We start from the raw sequence: 27982 nt of genomic DNA, 5'->3' as shown, positions 1-27982 counted from the left end.
AAGATTCTGATTACAAAGTTTGAAATTTTGGTCAAAATTTGCACAATTTTTATAATTTATGTGCAATTTGAAATCTGAATTTATATGATTTTTGTTGTATAGACAGCTAGACTTTTTGAAAAAAAACAATAAACATTAAATAAACAAAAGACAAATTTCCAAACTGTACAACATATCGCATTCCTTTTATTTAGTGGACAAGTGTATGTACATATGTATGTATATAGCATGTATATTAAACCATTCTCAAAATGCAAAATCTACGCGATGGCTGGGCTAAATTAAAAAAAAAAAAATAACAACAACTAAAAGAAGAAATGCCACTTTTGTAATAACCAGCACCTACATACATACATATGTAGTAGTCAAGGAAGCGGTGCGAAACACCGGCTGTGACCAGCAAATATTCGCAATTGTTTGATACGCAGAAACACACTTATATACCTATTTAAATGTGCATGTACTTATGTATGTTTTCAGGTAAAACACATACAAATGTATGTGCATATGCATGTTTGCACAAGTTCGGTTCAAGGTCAAATAAGTTTTTTGCGTTTGTGTGTGATGCGGCATTTTCTCCGAGATCCATTGGACAAACAAACATAAAAAAATATACTTAGATATGATGGTGGAAGAATAAATAGGGACGTGAAATTTTGACAAGTTTTTGATATTCTTCTTTTGTTTATTATTTTTTTATAAAATTACATAGCTCATCATCTAAAAAGAAACCAAATTCATCCAAAATTGAAACATTGTGCCTCCGAACGGCAACTGGATTTTATGAGAAGCTTTTTCAAGGCAGGAATACATTCGGATGTTCGTCATTGCCTGCCGAGGGGCGACCGCTGTTAGAAAAAACTTTATAATTAAGACTTGCCCGGAACAGGGATCGAAGCCAGGTCCTACGGAGCGGTAGAATGCACCTCTAACTATTCAGCCACAGCAGTGCAGGTTTTAGCTGCTAAAAAGTTGCGATGATTTTTGATAATTTTTTGCTGAGGGTATTACGCAACATATTTTGTATGGAAGAAAATTCGTGAAAAAATTGCCGTGATTTTTAGGCAAATTAAAACTTTATTATATATGTATATATAATGTATATATATGTTTATTATATATGTATATATATAGTGGGCATACTAAATTTCTAGAAATTCTAATTAAAAAGTTTACAATTTAGATGAAACTTTCAAGAATTTTCATCATTTTTGGACAATGTTTGAAATTTGGATTCATATGGTGTTCGTTAGATGTTGAGCTATGTACTTTTATAAAAAGAGTAATAAATATTAAATAAACTAAATAGATACTGAAAAGGCGTGTTAAAATGCCGCGTATCTATTTATTTTTCCACCACTGTTGTACATATCCGAACAAAATATTTGGGCAATCAACCAATAAGTATGAACTTTTGTTTTATATGTATTTACACATTATACATATACAGTTGTCCACAAAATAATAGCAGCGCGATATTTTGACCAGTTTTTGCTACTTATCTTATTGTTTTATTAATGTTTATTGCTTTTTTATAAAATCTAGCTGGTTATACAACAGACACCATATAAATTCAGATTTCAAACTTTGTACAAGAATTATAAAAATTTCACAAATTTTCCCCCAAATTTCAAAATTTTTAATACGAATCTTTAGAAAAAAGTTTGGGATACAATTGTATATAGTATAATGAAGTGTAAGTTTCAAGCTGCTAAAAAATTGCGTTGATTTTTGGCAACTTTTTCCGCTGGCAATGTCCTCCATATAAAAGAAAATTGTCGAATATACTTTGTGTAGGAAAAACTTGAAACACTTTCAACCAAAAAAGATTCTCAAAAATCAACGGCATTTTTTAGTGAGTGAAAATATACGAAATTTTTATAATTTTTGTACAAAGTGTGAAATCTGAATTTATATGGTGTTTGTTGTACACAAAGCTAGACTTTTATAAAAAAATAATGAACATTAAATAAACAAAAAACAAGTAGCAAAAACTGGTTAAAATATCGCACTGCTATTATTTTGTGGACAACTGTATATGTATAATGTGTAAATATAAAATAAAAGTTCAGACCTATTGGTTGATTGGCCAAATATTTTGTTCGGATATGTACAATAGTGGTGGAAAAATAAATAGGTACGCGGCATTTTAACACGCTATTTCAGTACCTATTTTGTTTATTTAATATTTATTTAATATTCAAAATATTGCACTCCTTATTATTTTGTGGACAACTGTATGTATGTAGGTACAAACAAAGGTATGTATACATGAATATGTTTGTAGCACTCAAGTATCTATTAAACATATTTGTCGCAGACCACGTTCCAAACGCATGGGATGGAAGTAATAGCAGAAAAGATGTGGGCGGCGAATAATTGACTGCTGGCTAATGTACGGACACTCTAGCGAGCGGTGGAACTGTGTCGCTCACTCAGTGACATCTACGAGCATACATGTCAAATCAGTAAATTCTTTTTATCAGCAACTAATCTCGCAATGTTACCTTTATACCTTTTTTATAGCATTTAATTAAAGGCGGGCGGGCAAAGGAATAGAAGGAGAAACGATTGCACTCTAATAACAATTCAAAGCTAAATACAAAGTTAAATAAAGATATAGAGAATGCACAATCACACGCAAACGTACATACTCGTAAGTATACATTTTCGTGCATAATTAAGGGTAGTACAGGGCAGAGAATATTATTTTAGCAGAACTTAGCAATTATAGATACACTAATATGTGTCTAGTAGTTGTATATTGATACCCTTTGGATTATAAGCAATAAACCGAAATTATGTACATACATACATATATACATATGTATATATATTCATACCGTCGTTTAAAGTGCAAAACCGAGCATCGTGGTTCTGCAAAACCTCGTACATTCAAAGGTTATAATTATAATATTAACCGTTATTTTAAGTTGAAAAATTTTAAGACTTTAAGACATTACGAATGCCCTTCACGCTAGCTGGCCCACTCCTCCAAAAAATTATAAAAATTACGCAAGAATTAGGTGCTATTTAGGTGTTATTTAGGGATGCCAAAATTAATTTCAGTGCACACTCGGCTTCCGAGAAAAAATATATGGGTCAGCCAGCGTAAGGTCACGCTAGCTGACCCACCCACTAAATTTCCTCGAACGCTGGTAAATATTGTTCAGGAATTAGGTGCATTTTAGGTGTTTTTTAGGGCCACCAAAATTAATTTCAGTGCACACTCGGTTTTCGAGAAATTCGCAAAAATGTATTCTGGGTCAGCTACTGTGACGTCACGCTACAAAACAATTGCACAAAAATCAATGGTAATTCCCAGCTACTTTAAACTTGCACTTTATTATACTAAAATTGAATGGGATAAAAAACTGCATACTCAAAATATTTCTAAAAAAAATGAATTAAAAAGTTTTAAATGTTGCACAAAGATTGAAACTTGGATTTGTATGGTTTTTGTTAAAGAATAGTATTTATATAAACAAATAAAAAAAAATTAAAATTAAAAAATATTAAGATAAATGGTCAAATCTTGTTAATATGTGAGTGTCGTAAAGTTATAACAAAAACTATATAACATTTACATATACCAGTAAAGGGTTGGTCTAATTAATTATGCCCCTATTTTGCAATTCTCAAAAAGGGTTTTAATGGATGACGCAGACGATGTAACATTAGGTTGCCCGCGAAAGTTCCAACTTAGGTTTATATAACCTTCTAAGTAGATATCATTCCCAACTAATGCAAGCAAAAGTCTATTCTAAATATGTAGTTTACAATTGCATTTATTGTTTGTTGATTTGGGCTTACGGCTGTTGATTTAAGACACCCGCGAAACTATTAGCGCAAAATGGTAAACAGAAGTACATACAAATGTATGGAGTTGCAAAGAGAGAAAAGTAAGACCTTGTTTTTCCGGAATAGCACAGCGTTTATTGCGTTGCAATTATTTCACTAAAATTACTTCTGCAAATAAAATTTTTAGTAGTGCATAAATTGTTTGTATTTTTTATGTTTTTTTTTGTGTACTTATTGTTCCAACAAAAGATCGTGTGATGGCCGTGTGATTGGTGAATGCACAAGGTGCGTGTGAGTGTGTAAGTGAAAATACNGTTGCAATTATTTCACTAAAATTACTTCTGCAAATAAAATTTTTAGTAGTGCATAAATTGTTTGTATTTTTTATGTTTTTTTTTTTTGTGTACTTATTGTTCCAACAAAAGATCGTGTGATGGCCGTGTGATTGGTGAATGCACAAGGTGCGTGTCAGTGTGTAAGTGAAAATACGTACATAGATATACTATGTACATACATATTTACATTTAATTGTAGATGCAGTTAGGCATCACGTAGTTACCTTCTTTGTTCATAAGTCAATGTAAGCGCTCTAATCACATGGCTCATTTCGTGAAACCTGTTATCAAATGGTATTACAAATAATGATTCAAAACTTTGTAAATAAAAATATGGCTTTGTAAACAGGACATTATCTTGAAATGAGATACCCTTTGGTGGTAAATTGAATGCATTTCACTTCACACAGCAGAAACCGTAGAAGTTTTTCACAAAATTTAAAGCCTACCCTAAGGCGCTCTGATGACAAGAGATGTATGTATGTATAAGTTATTTTAACAGATGACTTACATACAGCTACAGAAGAGTAAAAAAGCATTAAAAAATTCAAGGGCTAAAAAATTAAGTAAAATTATTTAATTTAAAAATCATATATTTTTTTTTAAATTAAAGTTATTAAAATCTGGGCAACTATGAAATTAGTTTAAAATTTAAAAATGTAAATCGCCTATTTTCTTAATTGCGGTTGGCCCACATTTTGAAAGCGGACGACAGCAGTATATTTACATACATATATATGTAAAAATATGTAAAAAGATGCAGATACATATGTACAAACAAACACACTTGTATGTATAGCGAAATATTAGGGGTGTTCATCAAAAATAGATTTTGATCACGCGTTATATGGAAGAAAACGCGCAATACCCTCCACAAAAAAAATTCTAAAAATCGACGGCAATTTTTAGCGACTTGAAACTGGCACTTTGTTTTACTAAAAATGAACGGGCTACAAAACTGCATACTCGAAAATTTTCTAGAAATTCTGAATAAAAATTTTGAAATTTTGCTGAAAATTGTTTCAATTTTTGTGAACTTTATATAAAGTGTGAAACTTTGATTTATATGGTATATGTTAAAGAATAATCTATATTTTCATAAATAATGAACGAAATTGTCATTAAAATAAGTGTGAATACNTTTACATACATATATATGTAAAAATATGTAAAAAGATGCAGATACATATGTACAAACAAACACACTTGTATGTATAGCGAAATATTAGGGGTGTTCATCAAAAATAGATTTTGATCACGCGTTATATGGAAGAAAACGCGCAATACCCTCCACAAAAAAAATTCTAAAAATCGACGGCAATTTTTAGCGACTTGAAATTTTCTAGAAATTCTGAATAAAAATTTTGAAATTTTGCTGAAAATTGTTNATACCCTCCACAAAAAAAAATCTAAAAATCGACGGCAATTTTTAGCGACTTGAAACTGGCACTTTGTTTTACTAAAAATGAACGGGCTACAAAACTGCATACTCGAAAATTTTCTAGAAATTCTGAATAAAAATTTTGAAATTTTGCTGAAAATTGTTTCAATTTTTGTGAACTTTATATAAAGTGTGAAACTTTGATTTATATGGTATATGTTATAGAATAATCTATATTTTCATAAATAATGAACGAAATTGTCATTAAAATAAGTGTGAATATTGTATTAGAACAAGGTGGACACTTACATTTGGCACTGACTGTACATACAAATATATGTACATATCGACCGTATTTTGGAACCCTCGTATCAGAAATCGTATCCCATTAAATTAGTTCAAGATACGCCTTTAAAATATATATTTTATTTTTAATTAACTGAAAGTGCTTTATCTTTAATAAATATTCGGATGAAAAAGTTATTAAAAGAGATTTTTTTTTTTTCTTTACATCAGTGATCTCTGAGATACGAGGTTTTGCCAAAGCACCGTCGATATATATTTGTAAGTACATATGATGTACTCTTTTCCAGCTATACTACGTTTTGTTTTTTTTTTATCATTTCTAAGCACTAAAGGCAATTAACTATTTGTTTGTTTATTTGACTTGGGTCAAAAAGTTCAAATTTATTAAACATCAGCCAACCTGCTACACATAATGCTANAAATTTTCTAGAAATTCTGAATAAAAATTTTGAAATTTTGCTGAAAATTGTTTCAATTTTTGTGAACTTTATATAAAGTGTGAAACTTTGATTTATATGGTATATGTTATAGAATAATCTATATTTTCATAAATAATGAACGAAATTGTCATTAAAATAAGTGTGAATATTGTATTAGAACAAGGTGGACACTTACATTTGGCACTGACTGTACATACAAATATATGTACATATCGACCGTATTTTGGAACCCTCGTATCAGAAATCGTATCCCATTAAATTAGTTCAAGATACGCCTTTAAAATATATATTTTATTTTTAATTAACTGAAAGTGCTTTATCTTTAATAAATATTCGGATGAAAAAGTTATTAAAAGAGATTTTTTTTTTTTTTTTACATCAGTGATCTCTGAGATACGAGGTTTTGCCAAAGCACCGTCGATATATATTTGTAAGTACATATGATGTACTCTTTTCCAGCTACACTACGTTTTGTTTTTTTTTTATCATTTCTAAGCACTAAAGGCAATTAACTATTTGTTTGTTTATTTGACTTGGGTCAAAAAGTTCAAATTTATTAAACATCAGCCAACCTGCTACACATAATGCTAAGACACATATAGTAAATATTTATATATAAATATGTATACACATACATAAAAGTAAACTTAATGCATATGATTGTATTGTACATTAAAAATATTTTCGCAGCTGCAGAAACCGGCACATAGCCGCCAACGCCGGTTCTGAAAAGTGAACACACTGGCAATGCCAANTTTTTTTTTATCATTTCTAAGCACTAAAGGCAATTAACTATTTGTTTGTTTATTTGACTTGGGTCAAAAAGTTCAAATTTATTAAACATCAGCCAACCTGCTACACATAATGCTAAGACACATATAGTAAATATTTATATATAAATATGTATACACATACATAAAAGTAAACTTAATGCATATGATTGTATTGTACATTAAAAATATTTTCGCAGCTGCAGAAACCGGTACATAGCCGCCAACGCCGGTTCTGAAAAGTGAACACACTGGCAATGCCAACCACATTAGGAGGTATATTCACTCAATTGAGCAAATGATCTGTCACTCGGGCAAAAGAGATGATTAGCTCAAGCAGCCACTTTGACAACTTTCTTTGCTTTAAGCTAATCAGCTCTTTTGCTCGAGTGCCAGGTCTCTTGCTCAATTTGGTGAATACCTCTATTGTATATGTCCATAAATGCAAACAACGTTTCTTGTACGAAAAATTATATACATAGTACTTATCTGTTGATGTCGGTATTAAGTGATATGTTTACTGATACGTATTAAATAGGCACGTGTGATGTTGCGATATGACGTCGGCCACATACGAGTACATCCCATTCGTTCATATGCAATCCCAATTAAGATCGTTACGCGTGTGGGTAGCCAAAAATAATCAAAACTCTAAGTGGCGGCGTTAAGTACTTGCTTTTTGTTAGACAATTTTTAACAATTTGCATCTAATTTAATTTATTTTGATCATGATTCGTTTTTTCTTTTCGCAACCACAATGATCTAACGCAATTGCATTTTTTTCTTTTATTGCTATAAATTTACTTTTTCACTTAGAATAAGCTGACTAAAATCTAAATTTAGTACGCCTTACGCTCAATTTACAAATTTGGAGAGTTGTACACGGGTTTGCATGCAGAATAAAGAAGTGTTCAAATCGCAGATTAATTACTACAGTAGCAGAGCCTCAACTATGTATTCTTATAATAAAATGTAGATTTTAAATTACGGTGGTAATTTGGAGGGACGCATGAGCGAAGAAACCTCCAAAGCATTAGACCTCTATGTAGATTCGATAAGACTAGCACGAACTGGCTGCCAAGAAGAGATTCAGCTACCTCGCGAGACAGGCGTTACTCTGGTACTATTTACTACATTTTTAACATTGTAGCAGATTAAACTCTTACTTATCCAGACTCGACCCCGCATGATACTAACCTACTCTTCATATGCCCTCTTCGATTCGCTCAACTTACAGTTGTCTTCCTTTCACTTCGTCGGAAAACTACGCTTGACGACAACGATTGAGGGATTGGCCAAATATAGGCAGGCCTAAGTAGACGCTACAGCAAAGGCAACTTTTCAAATAAAGGCCAATAATACTTGAACACGCTCAGTTGGAGTCACTGAAAATTAAGTAGACTACGAAAATCTAAACCACAGAAAACCGTCGGGTAAGCCCGGCCATGTATCAAGTTCAAAGCTCATTTTACCGGCAACTGGTAAGATTAGCTCGGATTACAGTATATAAACTTCTTCAGTCTAACGAAAAAATTAATGGGCAACATTGACAATGATAATANACTTTTCAAATAAAGGCCAATAATACTTGAACACGCTCAGTTGGAGTCACATTAGCTCGGATTACAGTATATAAACTTCTTCAGTCTAACGAAAAAATTAATGGGCAACATTGACAATGATAATAAGTAAACTTAGCTCAGTGGGTACACAACGACGGAATGTCACGGTTCAAGTCATGTCACGCGAAAGTTGCCTGATAACGCTGTTCTCATTGTGGATTTTTTTCGCTTTACAAAACCTGGCTTGAAGTTCAAATACAATTATCAAGCCTATCATGAATTCTGTCGTGATCACGAAATTCTCTCGAAAATTCGATATTCGTGAAGTTGGTGTAACTGATTTCGAGTGATTTTATTTTGATTAAGAATTATGAAACCAAAACATAAAAGCAAACAAAAACCAAAGGCAGCACTAACTATGAATACGTCGGAATTGATGATAGCATTTTTTTCAGAATTCGTGAAGGGAGATTTTTTCACGACGGGAGTTCAATCGGAATCTGTGATAGGCCTGTAAACAATGGATCCACATCTCCGCAGGCTCAATTTTCTATATTAACACATATCGTTAGCTTAGACTGAAAAGTTCGATTTTTACAAATTTTACAGGAGAGGAAAAAACGGCTTATAGTATTTTACAAGGCTCTGAAAACAACATTCTGCATGTTTAATGCAAAGCAAAACTCCATACGAATCAGAACCTTTCACAAAAAGTGGACTTAGCAACTCTTCACTATACACTGAGAGAAAAACTGAAATGTTAAAATAACTCCGATCACCATCATTTGTACAACTGTGCAAAGTTAAAGAAAGCCTCTTTTATTCAACATTTAAAAATGACAAAATAACAATTTTAGGGTTGATTTAACAATTCAATAGTCGATCTAACTAGATATAATTTCAAATCAACATTGTTTAGATTTTCTGCAAAATAACTAAAAATCATTTTTACTTCAACACTGTTATGGTTGATTTGAAATCGCAACATTGTTGAATCAAAGTGGTTTTGCGGTACATCTTACTCTCTTCAATTGTATCTAGCAACAAAACGTACACATGAATAACGGTTCCTGGCTTACTGATTTACATTTCTGCATGACAAGAAGCTTCATTTGCGAAAAATTTTTGACGCGTGAAGTTCGGTTGTGAATTCAAAAGGTGATATTTTAAAGTTTTGTATAGAAATGGAAAGTGGCTTAATCGTCGAACAACTTCTAATACTTCAAGTAGCAAATCTTGAAAAAGGTAAAAATTCGAAGTGTTATTGTGGGCGTTTTTAATGCTCAGAAGTGCATAGCAGCATTTTTTTTGCCAAAGTTATTTCCGTAATTATATATAGCTTTTGATTTTCTACAAAATTTATTCACCTTGTTATCAAATACCGAACGTGGTACAAAAATTCGACAACATCAACAGGGACGAAATAATAGCTATTTTAATCGAAGAAATATGTTATGGAAACATTTCTCTTAAACTCAGTGATTTTCATTCGTTGGTAAATGAAATTTTCTCCATTTTTTCAGTGAAGTAGATACAAAGGAGATTTTATGTTATGTAAGAATATCAAATAAATTAAGTTAACTTTACTGTGATTATAAACATGGGCCATTACTACTCGATAAAACGAATTTTAAAATTTTCAGGAATGCTACTATATTCTCCGGACTGGAAAAAAGATCAAAATAGAAAACTATTCTATAAATACGTGAACTGTCGCAAGGGCAAAAAAGTGCCGCAGAATAATATTCCTCACAATGAAGAAAACAATACGGAACAATGTACTGAAGAATTCGACAATTTCATTATCAGCACTTTAAAGTTGTCGCTCAGCAAGGAGAGCGCAGATTGCAACGAAGTTTTGGATAAGTGGCCTAAAACTTTTGAAACCAGCCAAAAAAACTTGAAGAACTTGGCGAGTGTCGACTTTTGTTTAAAGCCTGAGCACCTAAGCTGGTAAATAAATAAGCATATTGTATTTTAATCTAAGTTTCTATTTCTTTTAAAATTTGCGTTTATTTAGATTTAAATTGACTTCGATCTTTTGTAACCACTGAAGTAAGATTCTTTGCACTCTAAGTGGGACCACTTAATTGTAAGCAGTTATTTTCATTGGCAAAATCATTACAAATGCACCTTCTCCTTCTACCTTCCCACGTATCTACAATTTTTGGTAAATCTAATATTACCACTTATAACAGCTGTCACACTATTTGAAATTAGAACAACGATTTAATGAAGTTGCTCACTACTGTTAGTGGAACCAGAAATATTAAGTAAAAAATGCGTTTATTGTATCCTAGGGGAAGAAATTAAGCATTTTTTCTTACACTCTCTAAAATACCTCTATTGCATATACGAGGTTAAGGCAGAAACGGGACGTTATGTAACGGTGCGGACAGTTGTTTGAGTCACTTATGTTTAAACATATCGTCGTTTAAAGTGCAAAACCGCGTATCAACAAAATGCAGAACCGCGTATCAAAATAATGCAAAACCGCGTATGTGAAGTTGTAGAAATTATTTTCTAAAGAGTAAAAACACTCATTTTTCAAAATGGTTCTCTTGTTTATAAAGCAATCGCATTTCTGGCTAGTGTATTTCAGGACGAATGGATAAGGATTGAGCCAAGAGCTCGTGTGAGCAAATCCAATTTTTGACAGCCAATGTCAGTTACGCGGTTTTGCAGAATGACGATACGCGGTTTTGTACTTTAAACGACGATATGTACATATAGTTCTTACATTAAATGTTTTTTTTTAATTAAAATAAAAGAAAATTAAAAAAATATGTGTATAATTAACTTGTTTATTTCTTTACTTGTGGAAATTATAATTTTAGGACTTTTAAATGTTAAATAAGGGGTCCTACCTAGTTAGACCAATATTTATTAATTGTTAAAAAAAAACCAACTTATAGTTGGTCAAATTTCTATTTAAAAATCCTCATTCAAAAACTACTTTGAAACCATTTTTTTCTGCACTTCACAAATTATTTTTCGAATTCAGGACAAATATAGGACCAGCTAATGCGGAATATGTAAACAAGTAAACAAATATGCAATGTTGAACATAGATTAAATTTAAAAAAAAATAATAAAAAGAATAAAAAATTAAAGTGTTTTATTGATATTTTATGTCCAAAAGTAGTTAGTTAAAGTTAGTTGACATGTAATGCAGAGAAATCCAGACCTGACTTTTTTGTGTATGTTCTAGCAACAGAGGATTCAAGTGAGTAAGTGTAATTTTTCAATGCATTTATCACGAGGATTCACAAGTAGTATTCGAGATTAAAGTACAATCCGAAATTTAAATAAAGTTCGGAAAAAAAAAACTAATTCGCAGATTTTCTTTGGCACAAAATGTTATGCAATTATTTTTAAACTATATTTACTAGTACAGTGCTTTGTTTGGTCAAAATGGCTATTAAATGCATTACTTAAATTATTATAAATATTAATTAAGCAATCTGAGAACGTTTTTATTTTACCAAAAACAAAAATATTTAATAGAGTTGAATCAGGCAATGGTTTCGCAATAATGATGAGTAAGTACATAAGAAAGGTATGTAGATCCAATTTCTTTACAATAAAAAAAAAAACCCCTTTTATTTACAGGTAACGAAGACGTAGTCAGTGTAATGTATAACATCCAATTTCCTGAGCTCAACACAAATTATTAAAAATATTCACACCCAAGGCGGACTACTGTGAGGGCGTTCACAAAAAAAAAACGGGCCATGCTTTGTTGAGCAATTTGAAAAACAAAAAAAAAAATGGAAAATGTATACACAACACAATTGCGGAAATGCCAAAGGGTTTACGAACCATTCGAAATGCGTAGTTTTATTTATAGTAATGCAAAAAAAATTAAAATAAATACACAAATAAATTGGACAGCAGATAGCGTCATCATTCTTAATATTTTCGCGCTTATATAAATGTCATCGTCAACCAGACTTAAATATCGTTTCGGAGAAATTGAAACAAAACAAAAAAAGGTTTTATCAAAAAAAAAGTAAATAAAAACATCGCAATAAAAAAGTGTGAAACTGCTGACCCAACCATATTTTGTATGAAAAAAAGAGTCGTACATTACAAACTATGAAAGTTCCTTGACACTTTAAAAACGTCGAAGACGCTGCTGTTGTAAAATTTTGTTTATAACTGCTGCAAGTGGCACAAAGCATCAGCACTACCAGCAAATTGCCTTTTGTTGTAGTACCTATGCCGTAGAAGGCACGTTGCAACGCGGGTGACCGATCGGTTGTGAGCGCACACTCGAGCGGCTTCTCACGGCACCGCAAACACTTTTGATTTGTTGAATTGCCACTTGTTTAGCTCTTTTTTTCTGTTTTCTCGATACTTTTTAATGTTGTTGTGCTATTTGCTTTCGTATCGAATTCGTTAAGACCAAAAATTTGGCAGATTCCACTTGCCTGCTTTGATTGGTATTGTTGTTGGCCGCGGCTTCTGACTAATGCATTGAACTTGTTTTAGCATTTCGCACACTCGTTGCTCAAGTAACTTTAGATGGATTTTGTGCTAAGAGGTTTTTGACTTATTCGCGAAAAGGAAATGACGCTTTCGATGTCCGTTTTCAGCGAATGAAATACGAATAGGTTTAACGAACACAACAACTGTTGCGAAATTTGAGCAAAGCGCGGTATTATGGAAAACTGAAATGGACACTGACTATTGAAAAGGAAAGTAAAGGGTGCTGTAAGAAGAGTGGCCAAAAAAAAACCAAATGTATCGCTAAAATTTTCCCATAGTTTTGATTTACGAAGTGGTTTTCTAAAAAACATTTGGTTAAAAAAGAAATTTAGTAAAAATTTTTGAATTGAATTGAATTTCAAAACTGAATGCCTTTTCTAATATCCACACATTCTTTTTTGTTTTCCCTACACATAATTTTACTCCAAAATAAAACTAAAAATGACTGTTCCAACGTAGTCACTTAAAGTCAAAGCTCAGACATTCTTGTAAGCAAAGTCATAAATATTTTGATATAGGAAGCAAATGTACTTGTTTTATTTTTTCTCGTTTATATTCAAAGAAAAGCAATTTACCATGATAATTAAAGGTCATTAGTGACATTAGAGTTTTGACACTCCCTTAACTCCCTTACAAAATCTTTGCACACACACACGAACCCACACAAAGTGCCTTGCTGAGGGAGCCGAATTTGTCAAGAGGGAGCGAGAAAACTGTTTTCTGAGCAAACCTTTTATTATTGAATCATGCAAATTTACTAGGTCCAAAAGGGGCAGCGAAAATTCTACAAGGCTAAAATAATACGAAATCTTTTAATAAAGATCGACTCCTTTTGACTCGTGTTGGGTTTTGCCTTCTTTTAAACATGTAAAATGTTGTATTCAAACTTTTGCGAAATATTTGAAGAAAATGGCAATAAGAGGTTTATTTCATATCCTGTAAAATTTGTAAAAATGAAATTAGCAAACTTTTCATTATAAGCCAGCGATACACAAATTTATTTTTATGCGTCCACTTTCATATTTTTTCTTTGCACGTACTAAATATGTAGGTATGCATTTGTATAGATTAGGGTGGCCCAAAAATGCATGTGAAAAGTAAAGTCGGAATTTTTATGCTCTACCACCTAGGACTGTTCTATGCCGGAAAAGAATATACCCTTATTTTTTGGAAAAAAAACTACTTTTCGTAGAAATGGTATAGAATAGTTAAAAATCAATATTTTTCTACCAGAAAACTTTGTTTATCTGCAGGAGATTCCCAATAATAATACCCAATTGTTTATTTAACCATTTTTTGATTGCAACTATAATTTATAGGTCCGCCAAAAACCCACAGAAACCCCGAAAAGTGCAATGGGGCGACCAATAAAAAATCGTTAGTTTTAAAAAATGGTTAAATAAACAATTGGGTATTATTACTGACAGTCTCCTGCAGAAAAACAGGGTTTTCCGATCGAAAAATATTGACTTTCAAGAATTCTATACCATATCTACGAAAAAATTTATTTTCCCCATATAAAAATACATGGAAAACTTTGACCGCTTTGAGCTACCTCTAAATATTTTTAGATTTCAAAATAAAAAAATAGGGGTATACTTTTTTTCGATATAGGGGGTGAGAGCATAACAATTCCGACTTTACTGTTTTTGGACCACCCTAATGTAGATACATCGCTTTTGTTTTATTTCCATTTTACATAAATGACGTCAAAGACTTTCGTTCAATCGAACAGACGGCAGACGAGCCCCTCGCCAGATCTTTGATCAATTACATTTGAAATGGAAAATTAAACACAATCAAAATATGTTATTGTATTTACGTAAATTAGGAGGACGCACATGTGCTCTCCCAGAAGCTTTTCCGCTGCACGTGGGGAAAGGAGGTCACCACAGTTAGTGGTGCATACTTAAGGCTGGGTCGCAAAAAAAGTCTGTTATTACTTTCCTTAGTTTGAAAGCTTATTTCGTTGAGATTTTGGCAACATATGTAATAATTTTTAGTTTTTTATGGTACAAAAGAGAAATTCAAAAATTTGACTATGAAAATATATTCGAAAGCACAATTTAAAAAAATAACCCTTTAATTCGTATTAAGGTCAATTTATTTTTATCACCAAATTCCTCAGGGGCGACTGATGTTAGAAAAAACGTTTTCTAATTTAGATATTGCTCGGACCAGGGATCCAACCGCGGTCTTATGGAACGGTAGTACGCACCTCTAACCTGCCCTACTGTAGGTGCTTATAAGCCTTCAACATACGTTTCTAATACTAACAACGAAAACATAAAAGTCGTGCCCAGATATATATGATAAAAGGTAGTATTTAAACTTATTCGAATGAGTATACTGGAGTGTGTAAACTGAAGGTAAAAAATTTCAACATATGTATGTACTTACATACATTATCCAATTATAATTTAGTTTAGTTTGGGCTAAAATATCTCGAAAACCTGAGCCAATCGAGCAAAACTGATTTTGGATTTAGATTCAGTGCAACGAAAACCTTTAGAAAAGTATAAGCTAGTCCCAGGGTCTGAAAAATGTCGGCCTGTGTTATTCACCAATTCTCGAAGCATCGGACAGGTAAACCGAGTTTATAAAACAGAACTAATACGAAACCTTAATCAAATTCATTAAAAAATTCAAAAACAAAAATATAATTGCTATTTTTAAAACATATTTAAAAACCTTGTGTTTAAGCATACTAATTGTTTACATCTGAAGCTAAGAGGTCAATACTTCAGCTATAATTTTTTACTGTTCTATAATTGCGTTCCACGTCTGTATCTTTCTACAGAAATACAAAAAAAATCCATTTTTTGACTTTTTAAATCTCAGATATCTCAAAACCCAGAGTCAACTGAATAATTTCTGATTCTACGGAAAAAATCATATAAGAACCAGTGGTCACTGGTTGTGCCGATGCAGTTGTTAGAATTTTGTTGGGTCGTGTTATTTATTTTGCAGTAGATTCAGTAATTTGGAAAAAAAATTTCACGAATGCGTTCAAACATGAACGGATATCCGGACATGCGGCCTTAGCCCTACTATACGTATATGTATGTATCAGAGAACAGCTTTGAGTATGATCGAGCCTTTTTGATCACACTCACTAAAAATCAAGCACAAGCGAACGCCACACTCGGCTACTATGTGTTCGATCGAGATGCATACCCGACAGCTGCTTTGGTTACGAACGAGTCTGTTCGATCACCCTCGCTATAAATTGAGCACAAGCGAACACCACACTCGGACACCCGCAGCTAACCCGAAAATTTGTGTAACAATGAAACGGACACCCGAACATTGCGATAAAATGCAGGACAACAAAGAAATTTACGCTGAAGGTAACTGGCGCCAATATGTTCCCACAAAGCATACGAAAATGTTGTTGCTTTGTGCTTGTGCATACGCAATGAAAAAATTAGAAGCGAAGTAGACAAAAATGTTTTTGCATCTATTTCGTATAGTTTCGCGTGGAAAGCTGTGTGTGTATATATTAGAACACAGCCTAAAACTATGTAGGTACATAAGTACTTTTACAAAAAATAAATGTGCACCGAGTGTATAGGGCTTGGGCATTGCCGATCTACACACATTTATACCTAAATGGATGTAGGCGTCGTGATGCCGCATTTTGTATGAGCAAAAATATAAGAAATGGTTAAATGTACACTTAAACAAACTACCGAAAAATTCAACCTTCTCTTTACCCTCTACGCACAAAAACTAAGAGCACCGCGATGAGAAGGCAACATTTTTTGTAGAAACAAAAACGTCATAAGCCAATCAAGAAAATTTTGTGCACACTCGGGTTGAAACTCGAACACCCGGGTATATTGAGCTGCAAAGCACCCGAACCCAATCAAGTATGTATGAAAAGCAATCGGGTGTTGTGGCCAACATGTTCGTCTTGAGCTCAGTCGATAACGAACAATACTTCTGCTCGTATACAGAGAACGATGCAAAGCGGGTTTTGTTAAATGATCGAGTATACACGAAAATCATGCACCCGCTGCAGATGTCTGGTATGTATGTACGGTAATGTAAATAGGGAAGACATTGTAGTAAGTTTTGGCTTCGTTTCCTTGTTTAAAAAATGCTTATTATTTTTTTTATGAAAATATAGCTTACTATCTAAAAATCCATGTGAATGAAAATTTCAAGCTTTGTAGATCATTTATAAAAGTTCGAATTTTGACAAATGTTGAATAAAATTTTTAACTTTTTAACCTAATTTTTATAATTTTTTGACTATGCAGTTTTGTTGCAGTTTTAAGTAATTAGGACTTATCGTTGATTTTTGGCAATTTTTGCCACGCATTTTCTTCTATGCAAAGAGTGTTCGAAAATTTTTTATTTTTTTTGTATGGAGAAACGTCACAAAAAGAAATTGCCAAAAGTCGACTTTAAGTCCTAGCTACCTAAAAGTTGATATATTTTTCAAAGTTTTGCACAAAATCTTAAAATTTTATTTATATAGTTTTTGTTGCGGTTGAAGCCGATTTCAAATAATAAAAAAGTAAAATAGTATTTAGTATTATTATATTTTTTTAATGTTCAGTTAAAGAAATTAAAATGTTTAAATTGTGTACAACACTGCACACATTTATACATAAAACTGCATACCAGTCATAAAAATTGTCTTTAAAAGTCACTCCATGGAAAAATTTTAAGTAATCGTGTGCATAAATGACTCACTTATTACGTATACACAAATAACAAAAAAACTTTAATTACTATACACTGTTTAATTTTTGTTTTATTATGTTTTATTTTTACTTAGCTTTTTTACTTTCACAAGTCCGCCATGGCATGTGACTACTTTGACATAAATACATATGTATTTGAACAAAAAACGTGGTAATAAGTGAACTCATGCTTTCAATGCCAAGAAAGTGCTAAAAGGAATGAAGAATTATTTATTATGCACTGTATACGTACTGTATAGGGTGAGAAAACGTTTATTTTCAACAAAGAATAAATAAAAAATAAATAATGTAAAATCTTGCTTAACTACTTTGTTGTCAAAAGAGTGAACCGAAATGTATTCAGGATATTTCTTTAAACATGAAACTGTGGGTAACTTGTAGTTCGAGTCTTTTTCATAGAAATTTTGGTACCGCAGTCAAAGCTTCGAAACTTTCCAAGCATTTTTTTGTTGAAGGGAATACCGCCATTAAAAATATTACTGTGGAAACTCGAAAGTATATTTTGTAAAAACAGTTCCATAAAAGTTCGGAAACTTGCACAACCTCTATATAACCGACGGACGGTTTGGACCAAATAAGAAGAAGAGGCAAATAATCAAAGAACTTTTGATAAATATCTTACAGGTTGATAAGCTTTATTGGCGTGAATTAAGTAAGATTGGCTTAGAACGCATATTTTTTGCGTCGAAATCGCATGAAGGCGAAATTATGTGATGTTGCTCCTAAAAGATCTATTCCACGAGCTTGCTGAGATTTTCGAAATTTCTCAACGCTCCGGAAGCTTTGATCAGAGAAAAAATTGAAAANGAGATTTTCGAAATTTCTCAACGCTCCGGAAGCTTTGATCAGAGAAAAAACTCTATAAATTGAAATTTAGGTTACCCTGTATGCAATTAATATTTTGCATAGCAATAGAAAAAATTACAACGTCAAACAATAAAACCAATACGATTCAGGCGTGCGCTCATTATTGACATAATCGACAATTTTTTTTTTTTTTTTACTTGCTTTTGTCTGATCTACATATTTAGCGCAACTAATCACAAGAGCAATAACAAAAAGAAAAAGATAAATTCGAACGTAACTTTCCATGCATCAATTTATCAACAATTAATCAACAAGTAGTCAAACAAATGTAAGTTTTTTATAAAAAAAAAGTGCGCGCGCCGCCGACCCATAAAAGCTAAAAATATTGAGATAAAACTGGTAAGCAACTTGTCTTATCTACTAAAATTTGAAAAAATATAGTCCAATAAAAATATAAATAGAAATGTACATATTTTACAAATAGAAAAAAAGTTCACTGAAATAATGAAATTAAAAAAGCATATTAAGTAAATTAACGAATAAATATGTAGCTTAGGAATGGCGCAAAGGGCTGTGCGCAAAAATTTACGTCAGCAATTGAAATTCTAGTGATGACATTTGACCTTTTCAGAAATAAGAAAATATATATATTTTTGTTTGCGAATGTTCTCATGTACATACATATGCACATAAATATGTCTACTATATGTATATAGTTCTTTTTAATTATTATATTTTTAATCTACGGCTACGCACGACCATTGTCTAGCAGATTTGGTGTGTCGATTGTACTTCAAACTTTTTATTTTTTTATGTATACTGACGCAGAACTGTTTAGAGCACACGTGCGAGCTGTTATCGCTCCTCGTTGCTGTGGGTCTAATTTTATTATTTAAAAATTATTTTTAGACAAGTTGACATTAAGGTGGTATAACACTGTCATACATTTTGGATGCTACTGAAAGTTTTGGATTTTCATATGTACTGCGAACTTCTGACTAATTCCGATCGATTGTATTTGTTTAGTAATATTAATTTGATTACTTGTATTTACAATAATAATATTTACAATAACAGTATTGTGTGCATAGTGATATTCTGAAGCTTTTGCATTCTCTCGATTTGTGCATTTTTACAAATAAATAAATAAAATAATATTGTTGAAAATTATCGTGTTGTATATTTTGTAAGCCTTGCCTGATGCTTTTTCCCCATTAGAGCATCTATGTAGAGGGCTCAACGTACTGAATATTTTTTTAAGTTTGATAAAATTTACAATAATTTGCAAAGCAATTGGGCCATTCACACCTTGCTGGTTATCGGGTTATCTATTTAAGAACCAACATTGGCCCCCAGGAAGATGTGAATACCCTGTGAATTGTCCTTATTTGTAGCTAGTATTGAGCGTATATACATAAGTACTTATTTTAGCTTGTCATTGCAATTTTCAGAGAGCCATAACAATATGAGACACAGAAAAATATACAATGGTATGAATATTTACACTAAGCTTTTGCCCCCAACTCCACAACCATCCGATTTCATGACAACAAATTAGAGGGGCCGGTACTCGCTAGCTATCGTTGCCGCTGCTCAAACACTTGCCAACAACAAAACAAAAAAATCATTTGGCTTATGAAACAAGTTCGAAGCTTTGTTTATTGTTTTTATTTTTTTTAAGCACACCCCTCCCGCTTTCCCTACGTATTTTATTTGTTAGCTGTCTGGTGGCTTTGGGTGCTTGCTAGAAAAAAATTCTATATGTACATAGTATGTCGAAAACGTTATGCACTTGGTATATACAGGTGTTGATTGATACATATGTACATACATAGCATGCATATGTACTACAAACGCCAATACATAAGCATTTTCGAGAAACAAGGGGCTCGGTTGGTGGGCCACAAACATATCCGCCGAACCATAACCGCCAAAATAACGATTAAGCGACATTTTTTCAAAATTTTCTTGTTGCTGCCGAAATGCATCTAGATGCTCTAGGAATATTTCGGATCCAAAAAATAAAATTTTGCAAAAAAATGTCGCTTACGTTATTTTGGCGGTTAGGGCTCGATATGTACATGCTTACGTTTGTGTGTACGTCTTGTAAGTAGCAACCCAGTACGGCTTAGCTCAACCAATTACCTCAGAAAAATAAGTTTATTTCTACTTACATATGTATGTATCTAGTAACTAGTTTCAAATTGATGTATAATCACCTAGCAGCCTCAAATAATTCAATATTAGTTGAAAAATCATAAAACTGTGGGTAATTAACTATTTCAGCATAAAAAAAAAAACATCTGCAAAAGAAACATACTGACTTTGAAGGGCTTTAAGCCAAATGCATTTTTAAGTAGTTGAAATCAAATGCTGAGTCGGATAATTGACTGATGCCTAGGACATCGCCTTGTTAAAGTCAAAGAAAGCCAGATCTTCAATTCGTTAGGGAGGGTAAAAACTGGTTGAACATCGATATTTAAAATTGTTTGTATGAATGTATGTGCATATACATATCTGCGGTCATAAGCAATAAGCCCCTAAGTCGACTTAAGAAAGAATTGAATTTTTATATGATATCGTATTCTGCAACTACTATTCCATGTGTATGTGAAATCCCCATCTCGCCAACTAGGCTATTTAAAAAGTTATAGACGAACATATGTTGGCTTCCCCATAACGTTAACATTACAATCCAAATGTTTAAAACGTTTTTTTTTCTCGAATTCAGGTTTTTCGACTTAGGCGGTTATTGCTTATGACCACAGATATATATTTGTTTGTAAGTGTGGTGAGATGTATGCTTTTTCGATTTTGTCACGTGGCAAATTTGTTTGTGAGTACCAATCTGCTCATGCAATGATCGACCGGTTCGTAAGCAGGTGAACTACTTTTAATTTGTGTGGCATTACACACCTCTTTTCAAAAAGTACATACATATGTACACACATACATATATACATGCATATGTATAAACATTCATACATATATGTAAAAATGCATTACAGCTTGCAATTTATAGAAATTTATTTACTTTTTTTCCAAGCCTAACCGCTGCCGCCACATTGGCGCTGGCAACCACATTTTATACATTCATTGTCGCTGTGGCTGTGGTTGGACACACCTCCCTTGCTTGGTTTGTGCTCTGTACGGCTGCATTTCATGTCGCCGATGGTTTGTTGCAGCAGCAGCATTGGATATGTGCTCTACCTTTAACTGCTCACTTGACTGGCTAACTGGTTGAATGGCTATCTGACCGACTGACTGTAACCGACCTGCACGCTTACGTGTGCTGCTTACGTTTGAGCGCATTCTTTTCTATTGAAAAGTATTAAATATTTTCGCAACGCTGTTTTCGTGGATCGTACATATGTATGTATATATATATGCATGCATATATAATATATTAGTGCACTAATAGGTGCATGAATGGTTTATTTTCAAACCGTATTCATTTCAAATTTTTAATTTTTGTTTATTTTTGTTTTTGTTGTTGCTATTTTCGCTCAATTTTTACTATCTTATTGTTAAAAGGAAATAAGTAAAAACAGTTAAAAGGGCTACAAACTTGAGCATTCAGACAGTAGCACCTGAGTGTTCAGGAAAAGAGGAACATTCCTGATATTTTGCGTTAATTATCCGTGAAAAGAATAATTTTGCCGCGGACATATTTTAACAAATATCGCGTGCTCTGCTAACTTCCGTGGAAAAGAATAATTTTGCCGCTGACATATTTAAAAAAAAAATATCGCCTGCACTTCCACAGAAGTAAGCAGAGCACTCGATATTTTTTAAAATATGTCTGCGGCAAAATTATTCTTTTCATGTTTGGGTTCAGCTGGTTTTCGACACAATTTTTAGTCCCACGGATAAAGAACGGGTAATTTACGGCAAATTATCAGATAGTTTGGGTTTAACTGGTTTCCTTAATTGGTTTTCAGAAGTTGTTCAGTTCTTTTCACGGATAATTAACGGCAAATTATCCGATATGAATTTTTACTTTGGGAAAAAGTAGTCCTGCCAACTTCATATAGGTTTTGATATGATTTTCCACAATTATAACGGACATACACATATATTATACGTGCTATACATACTACATATACATACAGTTGTAGTCAGCTGATTAAGTGAAGTGAAATTTTGACCAGTTCTGGTATCACATAAATACACATGTCAAACTTCGTATAAAAATTATAAAAACTCAACAAACTCTAACAATGACACCCAAAAACTTTAAACTTTTTGTTCAAAATTGTTAGAAAAATTTTAGGTATGCAGTTGTATAGCCCATCAAATTTTAGTAAGATAAAGCGCAAGTTTCAAGTCGCCACAAAATCTCGTTGATTTCTAATATTTTGTTGGCTGACGGTGTTGAGTATTTTCTTCCATATAAAATGCTCGACAATTTCTTTTATATGAAAGAAAGTGTTTAGCACTTTATTATACTAAAATTTAGTGGGCTATAAAACTGCATGCCCAAAATTAAAAAAAAAAATGTAAATAAAAAGTTTAACTTTTTTGGAAATAATTGTTAAAGTTTGTTGAATTTACATACATACATACATACATATCGTCGTTTAAAGTACAAAACCGCGTATCGTCGTTCTGCAAAACTGCGTAACTGACATTTTTTGCCAAAAATTGGATTTGCTCACACAAGCTCTTGGCTCCAGCTTTATCCATTCGTCCTGAAATATACTAGCCAAAAATGCGATTGCTTTATAAAAAAGAGAACCATTTTGAAAAATGAGTGCTTTTACTCTCTAGATAATAATTTAAGCAACCTCACATACGCGGTTTTGCATTATCTTTATACGCGCTTTTGCGTTTTGTTGATACGCGGTTTTGTACTTTAAACGACGACATGTGGTAATATTTTTAATTAATACATTTTAAATTTTTTTCTACTTTATACCAAATCAAACTGCAAGCAACTCGTGCAACCTAAACGATTCTATATAAAGGAATTAACCAGCTGCTTTTTATTAGGAGCGCGATTGAGATTTTTTCAAATACTTAATTTATACGCCAAAGGTCCAAGCATATACATACATGTATGTATGTATGTATGTACTAAATCTATACGTATGTATAAATATTTATAGGTAAATATGCGAACTGATTGATTGAAACTTCACAACCGGTATGCATATCTAAGTATGCATGTATGTATATACTAATGCATATATATTCACAACACTTATTTAATGCAAGCTATACATATTTGTGAGAATTTCATTAAAAGCCGATTTTAGCCAATTAACCATACACACGCATATCGTTTGGAAAATTACTGGCATATGGCCTCATTCAAAAAAAAAAACTAAAATAGATTTAAAGAGCTCTATAAAGTGACATTTTCATAAATATTTTCGATTTTTAGAGCTGTTAAAGTGTTCTATATTTTTTATCATAAACTTTAAAGATTACTAAGCATCATGCAGTTTTTTTTATATGTAAGCAGGTAATTTTGCAGCTAATTGTTGAAATTTTTTCTACTTGGTATTGTTTCAGCATTTCAAAGTGATATTGTTTGCCACTCTTGTTAATTTTTTTATTATTAGGAATTTTCAATTAAAACACAGTTCATTTTCTAACAAAATTCATACAAACTCAAGTTTGAAACTTTTTAAAATTCTACGAAAAAATTCAAAAAATGTTCACCTAAATTTCAAACTTTTTCTCAGAATTGCTGGAATTTTTTTTGAGTACACAGTTTTATAGCCCATTACACTTCAGTCTAAACATGTGCAAGTTTCAAGTGGCTAAAAATCAGAGTTGTGAAAAATGCATTAATTATTTAATGCATAGCATTTTAATGTTAATGTAAAAAATTAATGCATTAATTTTTGAAATTTAATGTAATTGAAAATTTAAATGCATTAATCCCGAAGAAATAATGGTAATGATTTTTTTTTGCATTGACATTAAAATTTTTTAAATGAATGCTATTGCAATAATTTATTGCATTAAAAGTATAACAAGCATTAAAAACCCAATAACTAATTTTATTTTGAAATAAAATTCTTTGTTGACGTAGAGGGTAGAATTTTGAGGTCAAAAAAANTTAAAATTTTTTAAATGAATGCTATTGCAATAATTTATTGCATTAAAAGTGTAACAAGCATTAAAAACCCAATAACTAATTTTATTTTGAAATAAAATTCTTTGTTGACGTAGAGGGTAGAATTTTGAGGTCAAAAAAGAAGTTAAGGTTGGTTTTCACTATGTTAAATTCAATCGCATTTGTAGTCAAATAGGTAACACATTTTCGAATGGAACTAAAACGGTTTATTGAATGATTTAGATTAGAATAGGTCTCCAGTCCTGGACATGGCTGCTAAATTGGCTATCTGTCCGTTTCTGGTTCATAATATAATCGGTATGCACCATAAATACGGTGACCATATTTAGGGCAGCCGAATACGGGACAAAAAATTAATTTGCCAATTTTTCCATAAAAGCTGGAGGATTCTAATCCCTTTTTCAATGATCCTAGATTTATTAGCCCTGAAACCGTATCATTATTTTGCATATATTTTTCAATATTTTATGAAAGCAGCACATAAATATTCAGTTCTAGCATCACACATTTGTAGAATATTTTCCATATCAAAATCTGTTACAAACATTCCCAGACAGGGAAACATAGTGAAAATATGCGATTACTTTAGAAGCACGACTCGGATTTCGCCAATTTTAGAGTAAAACGTAAAGAAAAATGACAATTTAAAGCCGAGATTCTCGACAAAAGTAAGATCAGCTGTTCTACTTCTGCTACCTGTTCAATATGCTTTGTTCCATACAGAATATTCAACGTGAAATGCGTTGAAAAAACCTTTGAAAAGCTAATACAAGGGCAATTTCTTTTAGAAACTTGAACAATAATCATTAACGTTTAATTTGATCCATATCCAATTACAAATTTTATACGAAAAATTATAACTTCAGAAACCATCTACATATGTGCTCCTCGATTCGAACCACAAACGTCCAGATTTAAAAATAAAAACTACTAGTTCATAGGCATGTCATTTTTATGAGCTGCTAGGGCGCCAAAATACCGAATACGGGACAAATACGGGACATTAAAAGAAATACAGAACTTTTTGCGTCCCGTATGAAATAAATAAATTACCAGGACAATTGATGAAAAAAGAGGACTGTCCCGTATAATACAGGACGGATGGTCACCGTAACCACAAATCAACATAAAAATCTACAAAAGCACACGCACATGGCTTTTGTTTTCATAAAACATCTAAAAATGTTTACAAGACTTTTTCTTCAAATAAACATAATAGAATGAAGCTGAAAAAACTATTAGTAACGAAGTCCTTCCAAAAGAGGTTATTCATATTTCACTAGAAAGTAAATTGAATGGTTTTAGTAATGCAAACGAACAAAATCATTATGCATTAAAATTTTTTCAATAGCATTAGATTGGATAATTTAATGAAAATAATTTTCATTGGCATTATATTTTTCAGCATTAATGCATTAAAATTTTTATTTGCATTAATTTTCAAAAATGAATGCATTAATTTTTTACATTAACATTAGTTGGTTAAGTACAATTAATGCATTAAAAAATTAATGGATTTTTCACAATTCTTCTTTTTTTTGTCGCATTCACTCCCATATAACGAATAAACATAATTTATTTTTATATGGAGGAAACCCGCAACAACTTCGGCTAGCAAACAATATCACTTTGGAATGGGGGTGCTATTGTATTGGCCAATACTGTATGTATGTATGTATCTATTTTGTTTTAAGCTCATTATCCGCCAGTGGAGCTAAAGTTTGCAATTTTTCCAGGGTAAACAAATAAATAGGAAAACGCTTTCATTGTGTAAACATTTATAAAAAGTGAACAATATATCCTTACCTTCCCAATATTTCCTTGGGTTCATATTTTGCATAAAAGCCTTTGGCCGCATCCTTGTCGGGCAAGATATCGTCCTCTTCTTCGTCCTTAGCCATTGGTTCTGGCGGAATTTTGACGGTCAAATTTAAAAGTACAACAGGAAATCACTGCGTCGCGCACTTGTTTTGTATTTTAATATTATGTAGTTTAGTGCAATAATTTGCAACCACAAAAAGCAGTGAAGAATAGCGTCTGAATAATGGTGTTCAACACCATCAACTGGTTTGCCAATGCCAAGTAGAACTAAATTGCCATTAAGCGTTGTCAGTAGACGAGTTGTGTTGAACTTTGGTGATAATTACTTGGATTCCGTTATGGCAGTTTTATTTATTTATTTTTAACATTTTTTATAACGACTTAGCATTTATGATACTTATGTACCTATGCACTATTTTTAATGGATGTTAACGCTAGAATAGCAGGGAAATAAGATAAAAGAGATCATGTAAACTTGATATAACACTTTACTTTGGAATTATTTTTAATGATTATTCATTTTGCGTGATTTAATAACGAGGGCGTTCCCGTAGTGNGAACTTTGGTGATAATTACTTGGATTCCGTTATGGCAGTTTTATTTATTTATTTTTAACATTTTTTATAACGACTTAGCATTTATGATACTTATGTACCTATGCACTATTTTTAATGGATGTTAACGCTAGAATAGCAGGGAAATAAGATAAAAGAGATCATGTAAACTTGATATAACACTTTACTTTGGAATTATTTTTAATGATTATTCATTTTGCGTGATTTAATAACGAGGGCGTTCCCGTAGTGCTTTTAAATTTGTGTTATATCGAACATACATACTTATTTATGTATGTATGTACGTTTCCTTTTACTTTTTATCTCTGCGCGATTACACAACAAAACAAAGTTTTTGGTACGCGTATGAGAACTTTTATTAAAATTTTCGCACTTTCCCACATATATTTATGGACCAAGCCGATGTCGCTCGCAAGACAAGACACAAAATTTCAATTTTCAAAGTTTGATCAGTTCCTACAATTGATATACCAATTGGAATGATATATATATTGGCCATTATTGGAAAGTTTACTCATCTGTTACGCTGAGCATATTCTCCTTATCAAGCTTATTAATTGTATGTTGAAATCTCCAAAAACGTAAACTTTGAATTACATCTCTATATTAGTAAACGTGCGATACATAAATATGAATTAAAATGAAGTCAGCAACTGCATTTGCAATCAACATCTTTGGCATATAAAAACTTTACATTAATGTCTTGATTTTTCAGTTAGCTACATACAAGTTTTTTAGGGACGAGTTATTTATGATACGGAGTGGCTCTTGGTGCACAACCAAGATGCCTTTTATTAATTTCGGATTTAATTAAAAGATATGTACATACTTTGGATACTACATGGCATTAAAAAATGAATGCATACTATGTATTGCATAGATAGTATAAA

General features: G+C 32.0%; 1 protein-coding gene across 1 annotated transcript in view; it reads right to left on the bottom strand.

Moving 5' to 3' along the window:
- Window positions 1-27063, bottom strand: part of LOC108366602 (probable myosin light chain kinase DDB_G0271550) — a 47554-nt gene extending 20491 nt beyond the window's left edge. The window contains exon 1 of the mRNA XM_017621051.1: window positions 26503-27063. Within this exon, the coding sequence (XP_017476540.1) occupies window positions 26503-26597 (95 nt within the window). The 5' untranslated portion in view covers window positions 26598-27063. The remainder of the gene's footprint in view (window positions 1-26502) is intronic.
- Between the last annotated feature and the right edge of the window lie 919 nt (window positions 27064-27982).

Source organism: Rhagoletis zephyria, unplaced genomic scaffold (genome assembly GCF_001687245.7).
Source record: "Rhagoletis zephyria isolate East Lansing unplaced genomic scaffold, Rhagoletis_zephyria_1.1 Rzeph_scaffold_02334, whole genome shotgun sequence".
Taxonomy (NCBI): domain Eukaryota; kingdom Metazoa; phylum Arthropoda; class Insecta; order Diptera; family Tephritidae; genus Rhagoletis; species Rhagoletis zephyria.
This window is presented reverse-complemented; position numbering and strand designations above follow the sequence as displayed.